General features: G+C 33.7%; 2 protein-coding genes across 2 annotated transcripts; both read right to left on the bottom strand.

Moving 5' to 3' along the window:
• Positions 1–526: 526 nt before the first annotated feature.
• On the bottom strand, positions 527–5,898 carry LOC125051609. Its single transcript, XM_047652049.1, has 6 exons — positions 5,687–5,898; positions 5,056–5,150; positions 3,759–3,932; positions 2,466–2,619; positions 1,296–1,419; positions 527–722 (listed from the first exon to the last, which is right to left on the bottom strand). The coding sequence occupies exons 1-5, from the start codon at positions 5,694–5,696 to the stop codon at positions 1,304–1,306; spliced, it is 549 nt and encodes a 182-aa protein (XP_047508005.1). The 5' UTR covers positions 5,697–5,898; the 3' UTR covers positions 527–722; positions 1,296–1,303.
• A 5,094-nt stretch (positions 5,899–10,992) lies between these two features.
• Positions 10,993–11,698, bottom strand: LOC125052022 (translation initiation factor IF-2-like). Its single transcript, XM_047652661.1, has one exon. The coding sequence runs from the start codon at positions 11,677–11,679 to the stop codon at positions 10,993–10,995; it is 687 nt and encodes a 228-aa protein (XP_047508617.1). The 5' UTR covers positions 11,680–11,698.
• Between the last annotated feature and the right edge of the window lie 7,777 nt (positions 11,699–19,475).

The following is a 19,475-nucleotide window of genomic DNA, read 5'->3' as shown; positions in this document are numbered from 1 at the left end:
CACTACTTGTGACATGGCCTATTTATGACATATCACAGAATATAGGAATTTATAGTTTATGGAATAAAAAATAGTAATGGCCATAGATATTTGCTTTTACTTTTTTCTATTAAAGGACAGTGAGAATATTATGTAAACAAATTCTGGCCAAGTTACGCCACAATACTAGATAATACGCGACTTTTGTTTTAAGACTCTATTTCATAGATCTTTGATGTCAAATTAAATATTTTATCTGAAAAATTACTAATAAAACACTCCCTGTGTTTTATTATCAAGAATCTGAAAAAGAATCCTATAGAATAAATATTTATTTATTTTTATATACAATGGTGCCAATATAATGGTATGCTTGTGAATATGTTTTACTTAAACTATAAAATAGCAAATACAGGATTATAAATTGTTATCTAGAATTAAGTGCCTTAAACATATTTTTATACTGACATTGTTTACACGTAATTGTAAATATTATTTTAGATGTATTTAATTAGATATAAGATTTTATGCCAAATAAAACAATTGATAATTACTTGCATAGTTTATTTTAGCTATAATAAAAACAAAAGTAATTAAGGATAATCAAAAATAAGGTAGATCAGTTTGTAGGACCCGTATTTATAATCTCTATCAAAGTAAAAAAAATATTTTTCGCCTAATGATTGAAACAAGTTCTTTTTTCTAAAAAAGTTCCTTTTTTAAACCGGAAATAGTCTTAATATTAGTATAAGATCCCGCTATACAACGACCTTCACCGAGATGTTTATTTAATGAAACTTATTTTATATTTAATTTAATATGTCAATAAATATAATCCATATGGGTTGCCTAGCAAATTTCAGTCCAGAGTATGTTTAATTAATATTTAAAAAAAAAATTTTTTTTATAATTTGCATGTAGTAAATTTTTTGAACTTTTTTCAATCAATATTTTTAATCAGGGTAGTATTATATATGTATCACTAAAACCTTCTTTTATACTAAAGATGTATATATACTTTAGTGTCACATAAAAAATATTCACATAAATAATTAATTGATTAAAAACAACCTAACTTTTGCATATTCTATGGGCTTCATACTTTCGATTGGTATAGAATTTATCTAATAATCATACCGGTGAAATGTTTAAAAAAATATTTTTTTTTTTAAATTAATTAAACATACTCTGGACTGAAATTTGCTAGGCAACCCATATGGATTATATTTATTGACATATTAAATTATATATAAAATAAGTTTCATTAAATAAGCATCTCGGTGAAGGTCGTTGTATAGCGGGATCTTAGACCATATAGAGTATATCAAGCAGTATACCAACTATCTAAGTTAATATTCTTTAGTCTTTCTGTCTCTCCTCCAGTTTCCTCTATTTGCTTGTAGAAACTGGCCACAATCATCAGCATGTAGAAACGAACCACTAAAAAAAAAATATTAAGATTATACACGAAAAATAGACTTATGGCATATTTTTATAATTAATTATGATTTTCCGTCTAAAATCTTTCCCGCTCATAATAATTATGAATTAGTTTTAAATTTCATAGATTTTGGCGTAAATAGGTTAGCTATATATATATAGCTTAAGGGAAATTAAATATAATATTAACCAACTCTTAACTGCATATTATATTTAAAGTTAAAATAAATGTGCTGCAACAAAAGTGTTCTTCACCAAGTGGTGAATTTTGTAAAAATTAGGGGAATTAAGTTTTATTAGATTCTTAAAGTTAGTCTGTGACCTAATAGATTGACAACGAAGTGTATTTTAAGACGATATTGACAATTTAAAGAAGCTGCATCAATTGGAGCCATTAAAAGAGTAAAAATCGCTTATATATTAATAAAAATAATACATACTAAACAAACTTCGCTGCCTAATTATATGAACCAGCTTCTAGATAAAATATGTATATATTACCGTGGTTAATGATTATGGTATATACTGGGATTTAAGATTATCTGTTGTGTGTCAGGCACAGAAGGTTGATCATCTTCTTGCCTATTAGAAATGATCACGGAAGAGATACAGAAATCTGATCTAAAAGGCTTTAGCGCCATACCCACTTTCTCCAACACATTTCTGAAAGATTCAGTAGCCTCTGAGTAATAAAGAAATAATTACTTCCGCATTTGTGACGGAGACGTCTGTTCTTCGTCTCTCTCTAAGATTGGCTTTTAACTAGCTCTCCAATCTTTCTGTCTCTCCTTGGATTCACGTCTTTCATCAGAAGAGACTCGATCATACCGTGTATTGAGACGCATGCATACCGTGTATTTTATTTTAAATACCTTATCATATTAATAGCAACTCGCAACTTTTTTCCTATTTTGTCAAAGGATTTTTTATTGTACAGTGGTCAAACAGGCAGGTAACTCACTCACGCGGCTGGAGGACTAGACAGAGTGTTCCCAGCCTTTTAAAATTGCTGGTTGGTGTTACAAATACATGAAATTATAACTTACTTAAAGCTAAGAACTCTATGACATAGAGTAGTAATGATCCACTTCCTTCGTGATTCACAAGACTAAAGGTAGTCCATAAAACAAACATCATGACTGACATAACCACTTGTATCGACGTCCACACGATCCATGGTTTCATTAATGGCAGTTTCTCCTGAAAAACAAGAAAATATTGGTTTGGTTTCGGATCCCATCGGTTTCGTTGGTCATTATTAAACAAGTTGGTGATCAGCCTGTACCTAACATATGGTTAAGGCCGGTTACGTCACGATGTTTGCTCTCACCATTCAAGCTAGAGTCAAAGTACGCACATGAAAAGAGAGATCTGTATATTGTGCACAACCTGGATATCATTAAAGACGCTGATAAGAGATACTTACAAATTAGGGAACAAACGCGTTGCTGGCCTTTAGGCTCGTGGCACCTACGTCCATCTTGGCTGTTAGATAACATTAGTTTAGATAGCGATTGGCTGATTTCACTAAGAGGTGATGTGAAAACGATCAACCGTAAAACGCCTCGATTATTGCTTTCGACATCATACACCTTTGCTAGTAAAATCCTACAGGCGCTATATATTAAGCAACCAGAAAGATAAACTTTGAATTTGTGTAATACCTCTACATTTTTGCCCTTAAACAATACCTTGCTATTCTCTAAAATACTATTAATATTTTAATTTAGATTATGTTACGATTCAGCCATACTATATATATATGCCGCAGCCAACTAGTTTAATTAGCGGTTCAATTCATAGCCTAGCCGTTTAACTAGCGGCCTGAAAGATATTCAGCTGTAGCGTTTGTTACAACATTTAAGGAACTGGCTGGCTAATGCTTAGACCATTCATAAGATAGAGTCATTATTTGGCCGAAAAAAAAGATGAAATATATCACATAAAAAATATTTGTTTTAAAATTAAATTGCTCGAGTCAAATTCACATTATTATTGTCACTACACTCTTCCATTGTACTTGTTGTTTTTCATGAAATTTTAGAAAACACCATCAAAGTTGTGGTTAGCCGACGCCATATTGAAAGTTTGATGAGTTTAGTTTCGAGTTTGAGAGTGGCTGAAAGTGGAACTACATTTAAATTATTAACAGGCTAGGCTGGTAATGATACGTCATCGATCCAAGTCATTTGCATAGCTGTTTGATCAACTGGCTGAATATCTTTAAGGCCGCTAGTTAAATAGCACAGCTTAGTTAAACGGCTAGGCTGTATATTGAACTGCTTATTAAGCTAGTTGTATACTATACTGCTGAGTCACCTTCTTTATTAAGTACTTACCCTGATAACTCCAACGAGTAATATGGCACTCAGGAACAGAGTCAAGGCATGTGTAAAGGTAACTCCAACTAACACAGCGTACGTAAAGATAATGTTGAAGTCATCTGTAGTGAATTCTTTTGGCAAATGACCGAACGCAACGATGCATTGAGCGAGTGCGAGTATTGAATATAACTGAAAAATATGTAATTTCATTATTTTTTGAAGTACCAAAAAAAATCAGTGGCGCTACAACCTCTTTAAGTCTTGGCCTCAGATTTCTGAATCTGTTTCATGAGCATTTTTAAATCTAATAGGCAAGTAGGTGATCAGCCTCCTGTGCCTGACACACGCCGTCGAGTTTTTGGGTCTAAGTCATGTCGGTTTCCTCACGTTGTTTTCCTTCACCGTTCGAGCAAATGTTAATTGAAAGAAGATCCATTGGTGCACAGCAGGGGTTCAAACCTACGACCTCATGTATGAGAGTCGCACGCTGAAGCCACTGGGCCAACAATGCTCCAATTATTGAAGTTCCACATCATAAATGCAAAGTCTTCTTATATATTACAAGTTATCTATTCTAAAATACATGACAATTATGGTGAATATAACTATTCTAAAAAATCCTAGTAATATTTTGCTTAACAATGGATTTTTTAAATTGATCAGACCACTACCTAATATATCAAGCTATATGTAGTGTTTATTCTGTTATATTCGGGAAGAATTCGAATAAGAGGTGCCTGATAACAGGTTGGTTTTTGCAGACGGAAATTGCAAAATTCTCCTCCTTTTGAAACTTAAAATGAATAAGGGATGACAATGTTAATATTCTGTAAGAGGTTACTGTTCTGTATTTGACCATTCAACTATTTGTAAAAGAACGTGATAGCTAGAGATCTCCGATCATACAGTGCCATCATTTTAAATTGTCCATAAGTGTTATACATAAATAATTTATATTTTAGAGTAATAAAAATTGACTTTATGTACAAAGTTAAGTTAAATAAATTTAAACATATTTATTACACAATACATACTGTAGAATCGTGGTAACAAAGTTATTCCGACAGCTAAAGATATCTACAACTTCTCGGCCATGCCACTAGGGCTTCGGACCAGCTAGTCAGAGGTATGACTGGCAAAGATCCTCCCTTAAGGATGAAGGAAGCACAGCCTATTCCACATTGCTATGCTTTTTTCTCGCTTAATTATCTGTTGTCCACATACCAGAGAACTTGGAGGATTCCTTCCAAATGATTATATGTTGTTTAACAGTTAACTATTTATATAATATTGAATTAGAAAATAAACTTACAATTATAGCTAAACCAGAGAACAAACTCCCAAACTTCAATGAGAGGCAGGCAAAGCTGCGTTGGCGAGGTATTGCTTCCAATGATTTGGAAAATTCTGTAAATAAAAAAAAATCTTCAATATCGATTTTAAGGTAAATTGGTTATAAATAAAACGTTATATTTGTTTCATATTTAAACCAAGTTCATTAGAACCAAAAACTGTGTAGTGCCGTAAAGTTACATAAAGACACAAACAAAAAAGCCAGTTTGTATTATCTAATTTTATTGTCTCCAACTATGTCTGAATAACAAATTTTTCGTAAGCACCCTTTAAATGTTCTTACAATAAATAAATTTAGTTTTGTAATTACATTTTTTAATTCAAATTCTTAACGAATAACCCAATAATAATTATATAATAATAATATAAAGGAACAAAAACAGTTTCTTAAATCAATTCACACATTACAAAGTATAGTTATTATTTATGTAAATTTTTATCAATTTTATGAACTGATTTGACAATGTTCACGTACTTATTGTTTTTAACACTTAATATCAAAATCCCCGAAAGACTAACGACTAAATCAAATAGATTATCATATTAATAAATATGATTAGAGACTAAAAAATTATGTACAAAATACTCACTAGACATCATAGTGAACTTCACGAACCGTCCGCTAAACTAACAATGGACATTGATAGCTTATCAGGGTCCTTATCTAAATTTTGTGATATCAGTATATTTACTATCAGACTTTAATTTCCTTACTTTCTTTTATGTGTTATATTTTAAATTGTCTATGTACATATGTTAGTACAATAATGATATATATCATAATTTTGTACCATCAAAAAACTATAAGGCGCAATTAAATGATGATGCGAGAGGCAAAGGTACGTCCACGCTTTATTATTGGAAACAAAAGACTGCACAATTCAGTAAACAGTAAACTAACTTAAACACATAAACTATGCATTGTTCTGATTATTTTCTCTATAAGTAAGGTATTTTACTCACACGACAACATTTTTTTTTATGTATATAAACTAAACAATTAAAAATTAGTACATAATTAGTAAATTTATACTATTTTTTTAGTAAGCCTAACTTATATAAAAATAGCAAACAGGCGGTATAACGTGATTGGTTGAATGAAAAAAAAAGTATGTAATAGTCTTTATTGAATCAGTTACATTTAAAGTCTTAAATACAATCTTATAATATCGATGGGTCAAAATCATATACAATATCATAAGACTAGATAAACAAAAACCGATCACCACACCGAACCGACACCTTAAAACTGGAAATAAAATATCTATTAACTCAGTACTAATTTGTTTTACGTATGTCAGACAATTATATTATCTAATTAATATAATATGATATAATTTCACTATACATAAAATAAATGTAAAAGTAATTTCGCTTAATTGCTAACTTGCTATCAAAATCAGTGGTTTAAATATTACTGCCAGTAGATGGCGTGGTTAAGCGTTACATAATGTTCTTCTAGAATAAGATATTAACGATATCAAGTTTTGGTTTAATACACTCAAGTGTAGACTACTTTGAGTTGTTGTTTTCATTTCGGTTAGAAACGTCGCGTATTAAATATTGTGATCGAAAAAGTGCAACGCGCTGACGCAGCGCCGCGATCGCGTTACGATGAATCGTTGACCTAATACATGTTATTGTGTAATGAATTAAGGCGAGGTTTTGTCTTTATAATTTTAATTATTATATAAAATTTATGATGTCATCTCCAAGTGTTATTGAAATTAAAACCCAAACCGAGCAATTACTAGTGGGTGAACTGAAAAAGGAAAGAGCCCGATGCTCAGACCTGGAAAGTATTGTCCATCAACTCAAGGAACGAATAGCTCAGCTAGAACAAAAAATAGATCAGCCCTTAACACAAAGGGATGAGGCAGCCGCTGAATCAATTCAGTATGAGACGGACGAAGAAGAACTGGCTAAAGAAACGGAATGGGTGCGACAAAAAAGCAGAAAGAAAAGGAAACTAAACACCTCCCCTTCCCCCATGAAAGAAGTTACTTGTAATAAAGTAACCAAAGAAAAACCCAAAAAGGAACCCCTTCCACCTCCGATTATTGTCGAAAATGTGATTGAATACCAATCATTTTACGATTCCTTACTTAAAAAAGAATTAAATAAAGACTCTTTCACCGTGAAAATGCTTAGGAATGGATCGGTGAAGATTAACAGCAATAGTGAAGCTACCTACAGAGGTATCACAAAACACCTTAAAGAAGAAAATGCTTCGTGGTTCTCATACGAGAACAAGCAGAGTAGGCCAATAAGAGTAATGGCAAAAAATCTGCATGCCTCTTGCAAGCCTGAAAGGATAGTTGAAGACCTCATTCTCCAAGGATTTAAAATCTTAGACGCAGCCGTCAAATATAGCTGGAAAAACAAGGAACCGCTAAACATGTTCATTCTCTCTTTCCACCATCAGGAAAACATAAAAAATATTTATGAAATAAAATCGATACTTGGCTGCAAAATTGATGTACAGCCATTGAAATCACCAAAATTGATCCCCCAATGCAAGAGGTGTCAGGCTTATGGGCACACACAGAAATACTGCTCCAAGGAGCCGAGGTGTGTAAAATGTACTGCAAAGCATCTCACAGTAGACTGTAACAAGCCACGAGACGCGAAACCGAAGTGCGTTCACTGTGGTGAGTCACACCCAGCTAATTACAGAGGCTGTGTTGTAGCTAAAGAATTGCAAAAAATGAGAAACGTTTTAAAATCCAAATCAAAAACTGAAACGGACAAACCTGTAAAACCAGCAAAATTAGTTTCCAAGACTGTTTCCTTCGCTGAGGTTACTAAAGGTCCCAAGATTCTATCCTCAACACAAAATGAGACTAAATCTAACACAGGCTTAGATGAAAAGATTAACACCATACTTTCATTATTGACAACTTTTGATGAAAGACTTAAAAAACTAGAAAGCAGCACCAAAATAGCAGCTTCTAAACGTCCAAAGCAATGATGTCTTTAAAAATAATGGCATGGAATGCTAATGGGCTTTTAAAACACCAAAGAGAACTTCATATAATTCTTAAACATGAAAACATTGACATCTGCTTGGTATCGGAAACACATTTTACCAGGGAGTCGTACATTCAACTTAAAGGATATAACGCCTACCATGCCCTTCACCCAAGTAATAAATCCAGCGGGGGAAGTACAGTTATAATAAAGGACAGTTTGAAACACCATGAGGTCTTTAAATATGAAAAAGAACATATTCAGGCTGTGGCTGTATGCCTATCAATGAAGCGGTGTCCATTAACAATATCTTCTATCTACTGCCCACCAAGACATGCACTTAAGTACGACCAGTACACAACCCTGCTAAAAAGTCTTGGAAATAGATTTGTTTTGGGAGGCGACTTCAATGCAAAACATACCTACTGGGGATCAAGATTAATAACGACTAAAGGAAAAGAACTATTTAATGCTATGAAAGATTTGAGATGTGATGCAATTTCGACAGGGAAGCCTACATACTGGCCAACAGACAAGAATAAAATACCAGATCTTATAGATTTCTTCATATTTAGAGAAGTATCACCAAATGTTCTCCAAATAGAGGAAGCTTATGATATGAACTCAGATCACTCACCAATTTTACTCACAATTGGCGAAGACCCTGTAAAGCGGAAACTGAATCCATGTCTCGTGAACCCGCATACGGACTGGGACAGCTTCAAAATTTATCTTGAGAATATTATAGACCTAAGAGTACCTTTAAAGACTGAGGAACAATTAGATTTAGAAGTAAATAAATTTACAAAGAACATCCAACAAGCTGCTTGGAGCAATACTCCAAAATTTAAGAAAAAGGTACAAAACAACTACTTTCCAGAAGAGATTATAAATCTGATAAAGACAAAACGAGCTCAAAGAAAAAGGTGGCATTACACAAGATGTCCTGAAGACAAAAAACATCTGAATAACCTCACTAAACAACTGAGGAGAGAGATTAAAATACATAAAGATACTTCAATAAAGAGATTCCTAAACCAATTAACTTCTGATGGTTCCACCAACTACTCCATCTGGAAAGCGATAAGAAATATCAAAAAACCTACAACACATATTCCTCCCTTGAGAGAGTCTGATGGGAATTGGGCTGTAAGTAATATACAAAAAGTTAGAAGGTTTGCTGATCATCTAGAAAATATATTTCAAATCGATGAAGAAGATTCACTTGACTTCGAAGAAATATCGTCAGAACAACTAAACATCCGTCTAGTCACACCAAAAGAAGTTTTAAGTGAAATTAAATGTTTAACTAAAAAAAAGGCGCCAGGCTTTGATTTAATTACTGGTGAGGTACTACAGCATCTCCCCCGTAAAGCTGTAGTTAAAATGACAACCTTAATTAATGCTTCATTTCGACTTCAATATGTTCCCAATATGTGGAAAGTTGCGGAAGTGATAATGATTCCTAAGCCAGGAAAACCACCACACGAAGTAACGTCCTACAGGCCAATCTCATTGTTACCTGTTATAGCAAAACTATTTGAGAAACTCTTTCTCAAACGTCTTAACCCTATTATTGCCAAAAAGCAGCTCATACCGGATTACCAATTTGGTTTCAGAGAAAAACATTCTACCATTGAGCAGGTTCATAGAATTACAAATAATATAGAAAAAGCACTAGAGGAACAAAAAGTCTGCTCCACGGTCTTTCTGGATGTAGCTCAAGCATTTGACAAAGTGTGGCACCGAGGACTTGTTTATAAATTAAAGAAACTACTGCCTCGTCAATTTTCAAATATACTAGAGTCATACTTAACACAAAGAATGTTTAGAGTACGACAAGAAGATGATTATTCAGAACTGAAAGAAATAAAAGCTGGGGTGCCGCAAGGGAGTGTATTAGGTCCGGTCCTGTACCTCTTATACACATGCGATATTCCTGAACTAGAAGATAACGTAATCGCTACCTTTGCCGATGATACTGCTATCATGTCTACGGCAGATACTGAAAAGGAAGCGGTAGTAAAACTACAAAAAGCCATAAATACTGTTGGCTTGTGGACCAAAAAATGGCGGATACGATTAAATCAGTCTAAGTCAGTTCACATAAACTTTACCAACAAAACATCAAATTACCAGCCAGTATATATTGATAACGTCAAAGTGCCGTTCCAAAATTCAGCTAAGTACCTAGGTATGACGCTGGATACCAAACTCCGATGGAAGGTCCATGTTAAAAAGAAGCGTGAAGAGCTGGATCTCCGTTACACTAAATTGTACTGGTTGCTCGGAAGGTATTCCGCGTTATCAGTTCAAAATAAATTATTGATTTACAAACAAGTCCTGACACCTGTATGGACTTATGGTTGCCAGCTGTGGGGCTGCACCAGTAATAGTAACATCCAAGTAATCCAACGATTCCAAAACAAGGTGCTCAGGGGAATAGTCAATGCTCCCTGGTATATTCGCAATAACGACCTCCATCGGGACCTTAATATAGAGGACGTCGCCACAATAATAAAAAAGACTGCTGGAGCCCACGAACATAGGCTCCACCATCACGTGAATGTCGAGGCTATTCAACTCCTAGACACCACTGGCCTAGTGAGAAGACTTAAAAGGACAAAACCATTTGAACTAGTGAATTAGTGTTAGTGCACGTCAGTACTAAATACACAGTGAGTGAAAGAAAAAAAAAATAGAACACAAGAACAGAGTGTCTTCCCTTTAATAGAGACTGTAAGTAGTGTTATTGGACACTTTCTTATGAAAAAATCCTTATTAGTAAATTAGGTTAGACTTAAATTACTTATTAGTCTTAAGTTAGGCTAGATTGTAATGTGCCATGATGTCTTAGTAAAGACACATGTATATAAAAAAAAAAAAAAAAAAAAAAGTGTAGACTACATTAACAAACTTCTGTTTTTCAATGGTGGTAATAACCATGCCCAGAGCTGACAACATGTGATGCCCCTCCCACGGGAATTCCATACCCATATCCACCATATCCTCCTCCATAACCACCATATCCCCCTGCATATCCACCTCCATAACCACCATATCCTCCTCCATAACCACCATATCCACTAGCATAGCCCCCATAACCTCCAAGAATCCCTCCCAATCCAAGGGAACCAGCTACTATAGATCCCCCACCAATCCCCGACACAACATTAGTAGCCACTGGAACTGCTACTGGAACCCTAACGGGTACAGGAGCTGGTACTCCAACTGCATATGGCTGAGGTACTGGAATACCAACCCCCTGAGTCACAGTAACGGGAACAGGCTGTGATACAGGTACTGGGTACGGCCTATTAATTGGTACGGCAATTGGTCGAGTCACCACTTGGGCAACTGGTTGAGGTACGAGTACAGGGACTGGTCTCGGTCGATCCACCGCTACTCCAACTGGAACTGCTACTGGTACGGGTCTTGGCACGCTCACTGGTACCGGGTGAGGAACAGGTATTGCGACTGTATTTGTGATTTCGGAATAGGAATGTCTGACTGGTATTGATGCCGATCGTTTCTTCTGTTCTGTGCTGTACACAGAGTGAAGGCAGAGCGCTAGAAATACCTGAAATTGAGATGGTAAGTATTCAATATTCATTTTTACGAGACTTATGTCGTATTTTCTGAAATATTACTTCAAAAATTATTAATACTCTGTTTAATATGAATTTAATATATGAGAATTTGTTTTTTTTTTTAACGTACAAAGAAAAAGCTGTAAATTTACTTTAAAGCAATTCTGCAATCAATTTCTGTAAAACTGCTCTGTTATTATAATTACTTTTACTAAAAAAATTGTTAATTTTTAAATCTGTCTAATTGAATTACATTAACAAAACATATTAATATCTGTGATCTATTAAATTTACCAAAAATCACTTTACACGTGTAAGAAAATTACAAACTTATCTGCGTTTTTTTTATTATTTAACACAAACTTATAATACTAAAACTTACAAAGTAAATCTTCATGTTGGTATCTTGTATGTGTATTGATGATATATCGTGTAATGGTGTAATATTAGATATAGTCGTATTTATATGTTAAATTATATGTGGTGTGGCGATCTGTGCGGAAAGGACCATACGGCACACGAAGAAAGTTGTTAACTATATAGAGCTGATAATACTCTGCAATTTAAACAAAAAATTCAGAGTTTCTCTTAAGAAATACAGTTCTTGCACTTTTTATAAGTTATTTTTAATTACCTCACTGGGTTGCATATACTATTTAAACGTTAACATACAAATAATTGATTGATAGGAAATTAAAACAAATTTGTGGTAACTTAAATGCTGTCAGCATTTCCTCGCTGTATTGGGATACTTAAGTTTTGTTATGATTTTAAGCTATTGCATAGATTTTATCGCGGGCATTGAGCGCGGCGACCGAATCAAGAAATTCCGTAACGAAATAAACCTAACACACGATGACGTAATATAGGTGCGGCCAATACGCGTTAGAGCGGGACAGAACGCATACTGCGTCTCGGTTTAGCGTCATCGGATAGGCGTGTTAGTCTGAGTCTCGTAGAGTGGTAGATTGAATTAATATCAAAGAAAAAAAATACTGCACAGAGTAAATAAATAATTATATTGCATAAGTTTATAAAAAATGCTATGCAATAGCTTTACCGCGGCAGTCCCCGAGTGCCAGACGTAGTTTTTTTTATCTTGTTAATCAATATCCTAACTTCCTCCAGTATTAATCCAGGCATGCTCCAGCTTTCAAATATCTCTATCCATGGCTCTCTTTCTTCATTCTCTTCCAGCTGCCATATCTTTTATCCACCATTTTTTAGGGCGACCTATTCTTCTTCTTTCCCTTGGTCCTTACCATATAGTTGTCTTTAAAGTCCACGTTTCATCTGTGCATCTTGCTATATGCCCCCGTCCAACAAAGTTTCTAAATCAATAAAAAGTATAAACAATTTCTTGGCTTTTTGAGGTCGTGTACCATATAATATAATACATACCATATATACCAATGGACACAAAATGTCATCTTTAATATTCTTAAATACCATTTACTTTAATACATATTAATTTAACAAAACAATTATTTGATTGTTTCTCATCCTGTCGTGATACTGAAAACAATTCATAAAATCTATGTTAATTAAATATTAATTAATTCTGTTTCAAGCTAAGTGACATATATATAAAATGTTCTTTTCGTATACATAGACAAAAATAAGAAAAAATTAATATATCAACAGCTCTACAATTGTACTTTTACTCGCCCTCATTAAAAGTGGGCAGGAATTTAAGGCAACTTGTCTGGTCTGGCCTGAACTAGTTCTACGTAATAGTTACGTTATATAAGGAATTGAACCCTGGACATTTTTATCTCCGTTGCCCTCGTTTTAACATTAGATTTATTTAATAAAAGTTCCTTAGTTGTCCATGGTTCTTTCTTTGAAGACTTTAATGTTATGGTTACCCTAAATATATAGCAATCAAGGTTTATAATAATTTACCAATTAATGTACTATTTTTGAAAAAAAAAAGTATTATTAATGAATATTTGAGTCAAACATTATAAATTAATATACATTTGATAACGTAATACTGTACGAATATGATGTAGTGATAAAATAATATGTGTTATATGACTCATAATGTAATGTCATATATAACTTTTATGTAAATTTCTTTTACGAGTAAGACAAATTTGCACGCTATTATGTTTGGCAGAATATGCGTAGTTTAGATTATACCACCATAATATTTAAATAAGGAATTATGTTTTGTATTCCTGGACTATCGCCGATTTTAACCTTTTAGGTCTGGGCCTCAGAATTCTGTATCTGTTCCGTGATCATTTAATAGGCAAGTGGGTAACCTTCTGTGCCTAACACACCGTCGACTTTTTGGCTCTAAACCCGGTTTTCCTTCACTGTACGATGGAGTCTTAAATGCGTTCATAGAAGTCCATTGGAGCACAGCCGGGGATCGAACCTACGTCCCCAGGGATGATAGTCGCACGCTGAAGCCACCAGGTCAACACTGCTCGCTGATTTTGTTACCTTACCTTAAACTCACACAATAGGGCCAGACCCACTTTAGTAAATAATAGTTGCTTTATCAGACAAATGAAGGCTTTGTTTTTGCAATCGTTTAGTAATAGGTTTCGAAATAAGACAGCTTTATGAACGGGACCTTAGATCATTTCCTGCTTGGGTACAGTTCTACGATATTTATTGGTATTATGCCACATTCCCTATCAATAAAAATCATAAGAACTAATTTGTTATAGATTATATACATATGTTATTTTAGTAAGGAACAATTCGGTCTTTGTTATTAGTGTTGGTTAGTAAAAAAAACAATCAAACTCTTTTCTTGATTCCTAAGTCGATTTGTTTCAAGATAGTCAAGATGGTCATATTGGTGAAGATGGCTATCTAACAGTATAAAAACTAAAGTGTTATTGATATTAATGTGTATGAAACATGGCCTCAAAAAGCGTTATGAAGCGCTATAACCTGTAAATAATCATTGATCTATACATTTTTTTATAGTAAAGGGGGGAAACGACGGGGGCGCTAAATGGGCAGCCATCGCAGCCCATAGACACCCATCTAAGTGAGTTTGTTGCTAGTATTTAAGGAAGGAGCATACTTTATCTTTCTGTTTAAATATATTAATGTTTATGTCAGTGACATGAGACAAAACAGTCACAGGTTAGTCGATCAAACGAAAACGTAACTTTCTTGTAAGTAATATATCTTCGTCTAATCCTAATACTGTCTTGGAGTTCAATTACGTCGGAGACTGTTTTTTTTTTCGAAATAAAGTTAATGTTTAACGATTGTAAAATACATGTTAAATCTTGTTTGTTTAAGTGTTTACAAGAAGGTGATTAGGTTTTTAAAGTCAGGGTGCTTTTATAGCGCGGGCGAATATTTGGCCTATAAGTGTGACAACAATTAATTATAAATAGCTTGACTTATTATTATGACATTATGTTAATGTTTTTATTATATGACATTGTAAAAAATTTATGACATTTGCATGCCTATTTATATGGCTGATTGTGCGGATATAAAAAATAAATAATGTGATTATAAAATCACATAAGGTTTGATTGTAATATATAACTACTACGTAAAATTCTAATTTTTAATTATGTAAGATAAATTTGCACGCTATTATATGTGGCAGAATATGCAGAGTTTAGATTGTACAACCATAAGATTTTTATACCATATTCTTGCAAATAAATTTAATTATGATTATGAAGGGTTTTAGCGTGTATTTTGTAGTCTTTCAGTATAACAACACGTTGACGTTATTTACGCTAGCCGAGGTTTTGCAGTGCGTCAGGTATTTTTGCTGATACCGAGGTTTTAATGCCATCTTTCGGAAAAGAGTGTTATGTTAAGCATAGCACCAATGATATCCTAATGTGATGATCACAAAGAACACGCACATCTTAAAACGTTGGTATGCTGTCCATGCTCCACTATTGAAGTTTTTTTGTTTTGTTAACTTGTCTCATAATCAACCCATAGTACGTCATTACGACTGGCAACACCTTGCCTAGAGAAGGGTTTTTGTCTTGTAATTATGAATTTTTAAATTTAATCCTATACGTTACAAAATTTAACATAACAATTGGTAAAGATTCTATAATAATAATAGCCTTTTATTTCAGGTACTTTTACAGGTAAACACATTTATATTTCTATCTCATTCTTTTTAGGTATCTTTGTGCCCTTTTTAGCAAAAGCTCCAAATCCCGCCTTTGTCTGCACTATGTCACTTTCTGTTCCTTAATTTGGTCTATGCTCATTAAATTGTCTTCCTCTTGCGTTTATTGTACCATGAGCACCAGTTTAGTACTGTTAAATATAAGTTGTATATATACTGTATACTCTATGGTAAACTTCGCGCCTTTCAATGACTGTTAGCAACATCTCTCTCATTGCTCTGTGATATAATAAAAGACAGTTCGTTGTACTTCAAAACTTTTATTAACCAAAAGCAAATCCTATTGTAACAAGTACTTTCTTGCTACACTTCTCAGGTCATCTTGCCATGTGCCCCGCCCATTTCCGCTCAAGTATATTGGGTTCTATAGTTAGTAAAAAATAATCTGAATAGCCATAAAGCGTAATAACACGGTAGAGCGGTTTAAGCTATGCGTACGCGCATCTCCACCTCGCAATATGATACACATATAACATACAACATTACGTTTACGAAATTCATAGTAATTCTTAATTAAAACATTCAATTACATAAAGGAAATCACGATTAAGAAAAGTAGGCGGGAAATCTCCCAGCCATATAAGTCACTGTGACAGACAGACCGACATTCCATACTCACGTAACACGCAGTTATAAGTTTTTGTATGTTACGTTAAGTGGTACACATCTTTTTTATCATAATTGTTTAGGATTTAAACCCTGTAACGATTTTTTTTAATATTGCATCTGTTTAGTAAATTATTTGGTCTATGTGTTTTCCAATACATTTTGTAGTCACAGCACAAAGTCTCGGACAACAGCCTTGCGATTCTGTAACTCACTTTTCGAACTCTCACTCGCACATTCTGATAAGGAGGGAGCTTGTAGTTGATTGTTTATCAGAATACCAAATCGTAAAATGACTGCTTCACAACTGATTTGAGCGCGACCGCCGCTGCAAAAACCGCTGTGAGAGTTCGAAAAGTGAGTTACAGAATCGCAAGGCATGCAACACATCCTTTTGTAAGAGCATGTGTTAATTGCGAGCAATGTATGAAAAATAAAGGTTTGAACTTCGACCTTAAAATTGTAAGCATAAGGCAGAGACATAATAAAGAAACAGTTAGTGAAGTGTAACATTTTAATAAATTTTAATTTTCTTCCATTTGTAAACAAACTCGCTACATGCACAGAGCATAACAAAAATGTCAACTGATATTATTGTCAATCGAACATTAATTTAAAAAAAGTCATATTCAAGATCAATTATCTTTTAGTTAGTACAATCAAACTATATAATATTAAATATTAGTGAAAATATCAGTTATTCGTAAGAGTTTACTTATGAAGGTTAAACTCTCAATTGCATGCCTCATTAGCGGAGCGGAGGCAGTGCTCTACTCTCGACATGTCAAATAACCCAGTCTTTCGAAACTTGAATGACTTTTTTCTCACTAATATAACACTTACAGGATAATATTGGTGCACTAAAATCGAGGTAAATAATCTATCAAGCACATATGGTATTTTTTATGAACAATTATTTTGTTTAACATAGTAAATAATAACATTAAAATCAATCATTCGTGGACGTCCGTCAGTCTGTGTTTATGGATCCATGTATGTGGCAGAGAAATTGGTCGAAAACTTTATCGTACCAGAATACTTTTTTTCTTATTATATAAAGTTATACCCTGGGCTGATTCCTAGTTAATATTAGCGTTCTAAGTACTGTCGTTTTATTATAATTTGTAAAAAACTAAAATACGACTGTGTATTTGTATATGTATATATACATTTATTTTAGTATATTTTTCCTCACCTTAGAGTTATGGCGCCACTATATATTTTTTATTTAAACGAATGATTTTTTTTTTAAATGTGAATGATTGAAACGTGCACTTCTGGATTTTCCAAACTTTTTACATTTAATGCCGGTTAAGGAACTAAAACGGACGAGAAGAACTGACTCTTGAGAGAAAAAGAATTAAACTCTTCGCCTTTTTTACACAAAATTTAAGGAGCTGCAATAATACATTGCTCCAGAAGAAGAATATATTATAATAAATCAGACATTACCTCTAACAGTATGTAGTATAAATTGGAATGTAATTGAACACAAACTTGTGCCTAGTGTAGAGTCTAGGAAATCTAGTTTAACTGAATAATAGAAATTCTAAACATGTATTTAAACGTAGTCACGAGTGACTATGAATCAACTTAGAACATACGCAAAACTTTGTTACGATATTGCACTTTATGTGTAAAAATTAGTTTATTCATTTGACAACAATTCATTATGTGTTAGGATTTGGGAACCCTTTTAAATAAAAATAAAAGTGCGTGCGTACAGAGTACACATGTCAGAAGTGAAACGTCTTTGTAAATTAATTATTACTAAGATAAAAGCACCAACAGATGATCATGTACCAGTATATGATCACTCCATGTATTTGTATATTTATATTCGCACTGTTTACACACAGTATACTTGCTAATAGACAATAAAAAGCAAATTTTTAAATATAGAATAGTATCAATGTATCTGCAAGTTTATTTAAAACAAGATTCAATTGCAATACAAAACTAGAACTAAGGAAACAGTGAATGTTAATAATACACATTGATACTAATTACCATGTCAAAAGGGGTAGGATGGCTTGCCTCATGCTTACGCAAAGAAACGGAATGTAGGCTGCGTATATATGGCTTTTCCTGAGTCATTCATAAATATTTTGATCGATCCTTTAACTGTGTTTAGCAGGAAAATTGTGAAATGGTTTTTTCCTACAGCGATCTGTCCAAAATTTCCTTTATATTACAGGTTCTGTTAAATAAATTACATATGGAGTGGAATAATTAACCACATTACTTGTGTTTAAAGTGGCCATGGTCTTAATATTATTTATAAACAAATTAATTGCCAATAGTGTCTCAAAATTACCGCTTTGCCGTCAATTGAAGGATTAAGGCGCTACAACCTTTTAGGTATGCGCCTCAGATTTATGTATCTGTTTCGTGATCATTTGTAATAAAATTTGATCAACAGGCAAGTAGGTGATCAGCCTCCTGTGTCTGACACACACAGTCTTTTTCGGTCTAAGCCGGTTTCCTCACGATGATTTCCTTCACCGTACATGCGTGTGGAACCAGCTGCCCACTGATGTATTTCCGAACCAATTCGACTTAGGGTCCTTTAAGAAAAGAGCGTGCCAATTCTTAAAAGGCCGGCAACGCACTCGCGAGTCCTCTGGCATTGAGAGTGTCCATGGGCGGCGGTATCAGTTAACATCAAGCAAGCTTCCTACCTGTTTGACCCCTATTCTATAAAAAAAATACTATCGTATGTTACCCACGACATTGTAACTACGTCTGGTAACATACGACGCAACTTACATAATATGACCGTTGCTTTAACTGAATGAACGTAAGATGAGCTCACTTAACCTTGACTTAAACGATTATTGGATAATACGTTTTCTAATAATGAAATTACATTGGATTGATAGAATAGGAATTTATATATATTTTTGAAGTGAAAATTCTTTTGACGCATGAGGGTAAATTTTTACGAAAACGTCACAAAGATGTGCAGCGTTTTTGTCGAGAGAGCGATGGAGACCGATTGAGAGAGAGTGAGAAGGGTGAATAACCTTATAGAAATTCTATTATTAAAATTTCGTAAATACAATTTATTAA

The sequence above is a fragment of the Pieris napi genome, chromosome 8 (assembly GCF_905475465.1).
Source record: "Pieris napi chromosome 8, ilPieNapi1.2, whole genome shotgun sequence".
Lineage (NCBI taxonomy): Eukaryota > Metazoa > Arthropoda > Insecta > Lepidoptera > Pieridae > Pieris > Pieris napi.
The sequence above is the reverse complement of the archived record's forward strand: the minus strand, read 5'-3'. Positions and strand labels throughout refer to the sequence as shown.

Excerpts from the sequence above, each read along its gene's own strand:
- LOC125051609 (XM_047652049.1), bottom strand. Across the intron at positions 3,933-5,055 it reads TCTCTGGTTTAGCTATAATT|TTATATTCAATACTCGCACT; the intron begins GTAAGTTTATTT and ends CATATTTTTCAG. Across the intron at positions 2,620-3,758 it reads TACTCGTTGGAGTTATCAGG|GAGAAACTGCCATTAATGAA; the intron begins GTAAGTACTTAA and ends CTTGTTTTTCAG.
- LOC125052022 (XM_047652661.1), bottom strand. The coding sequence starts at position 11,679 with ATGAATATTGAATACTTACCATCTCAATTTCAGGTATTTCTAGCGCTC.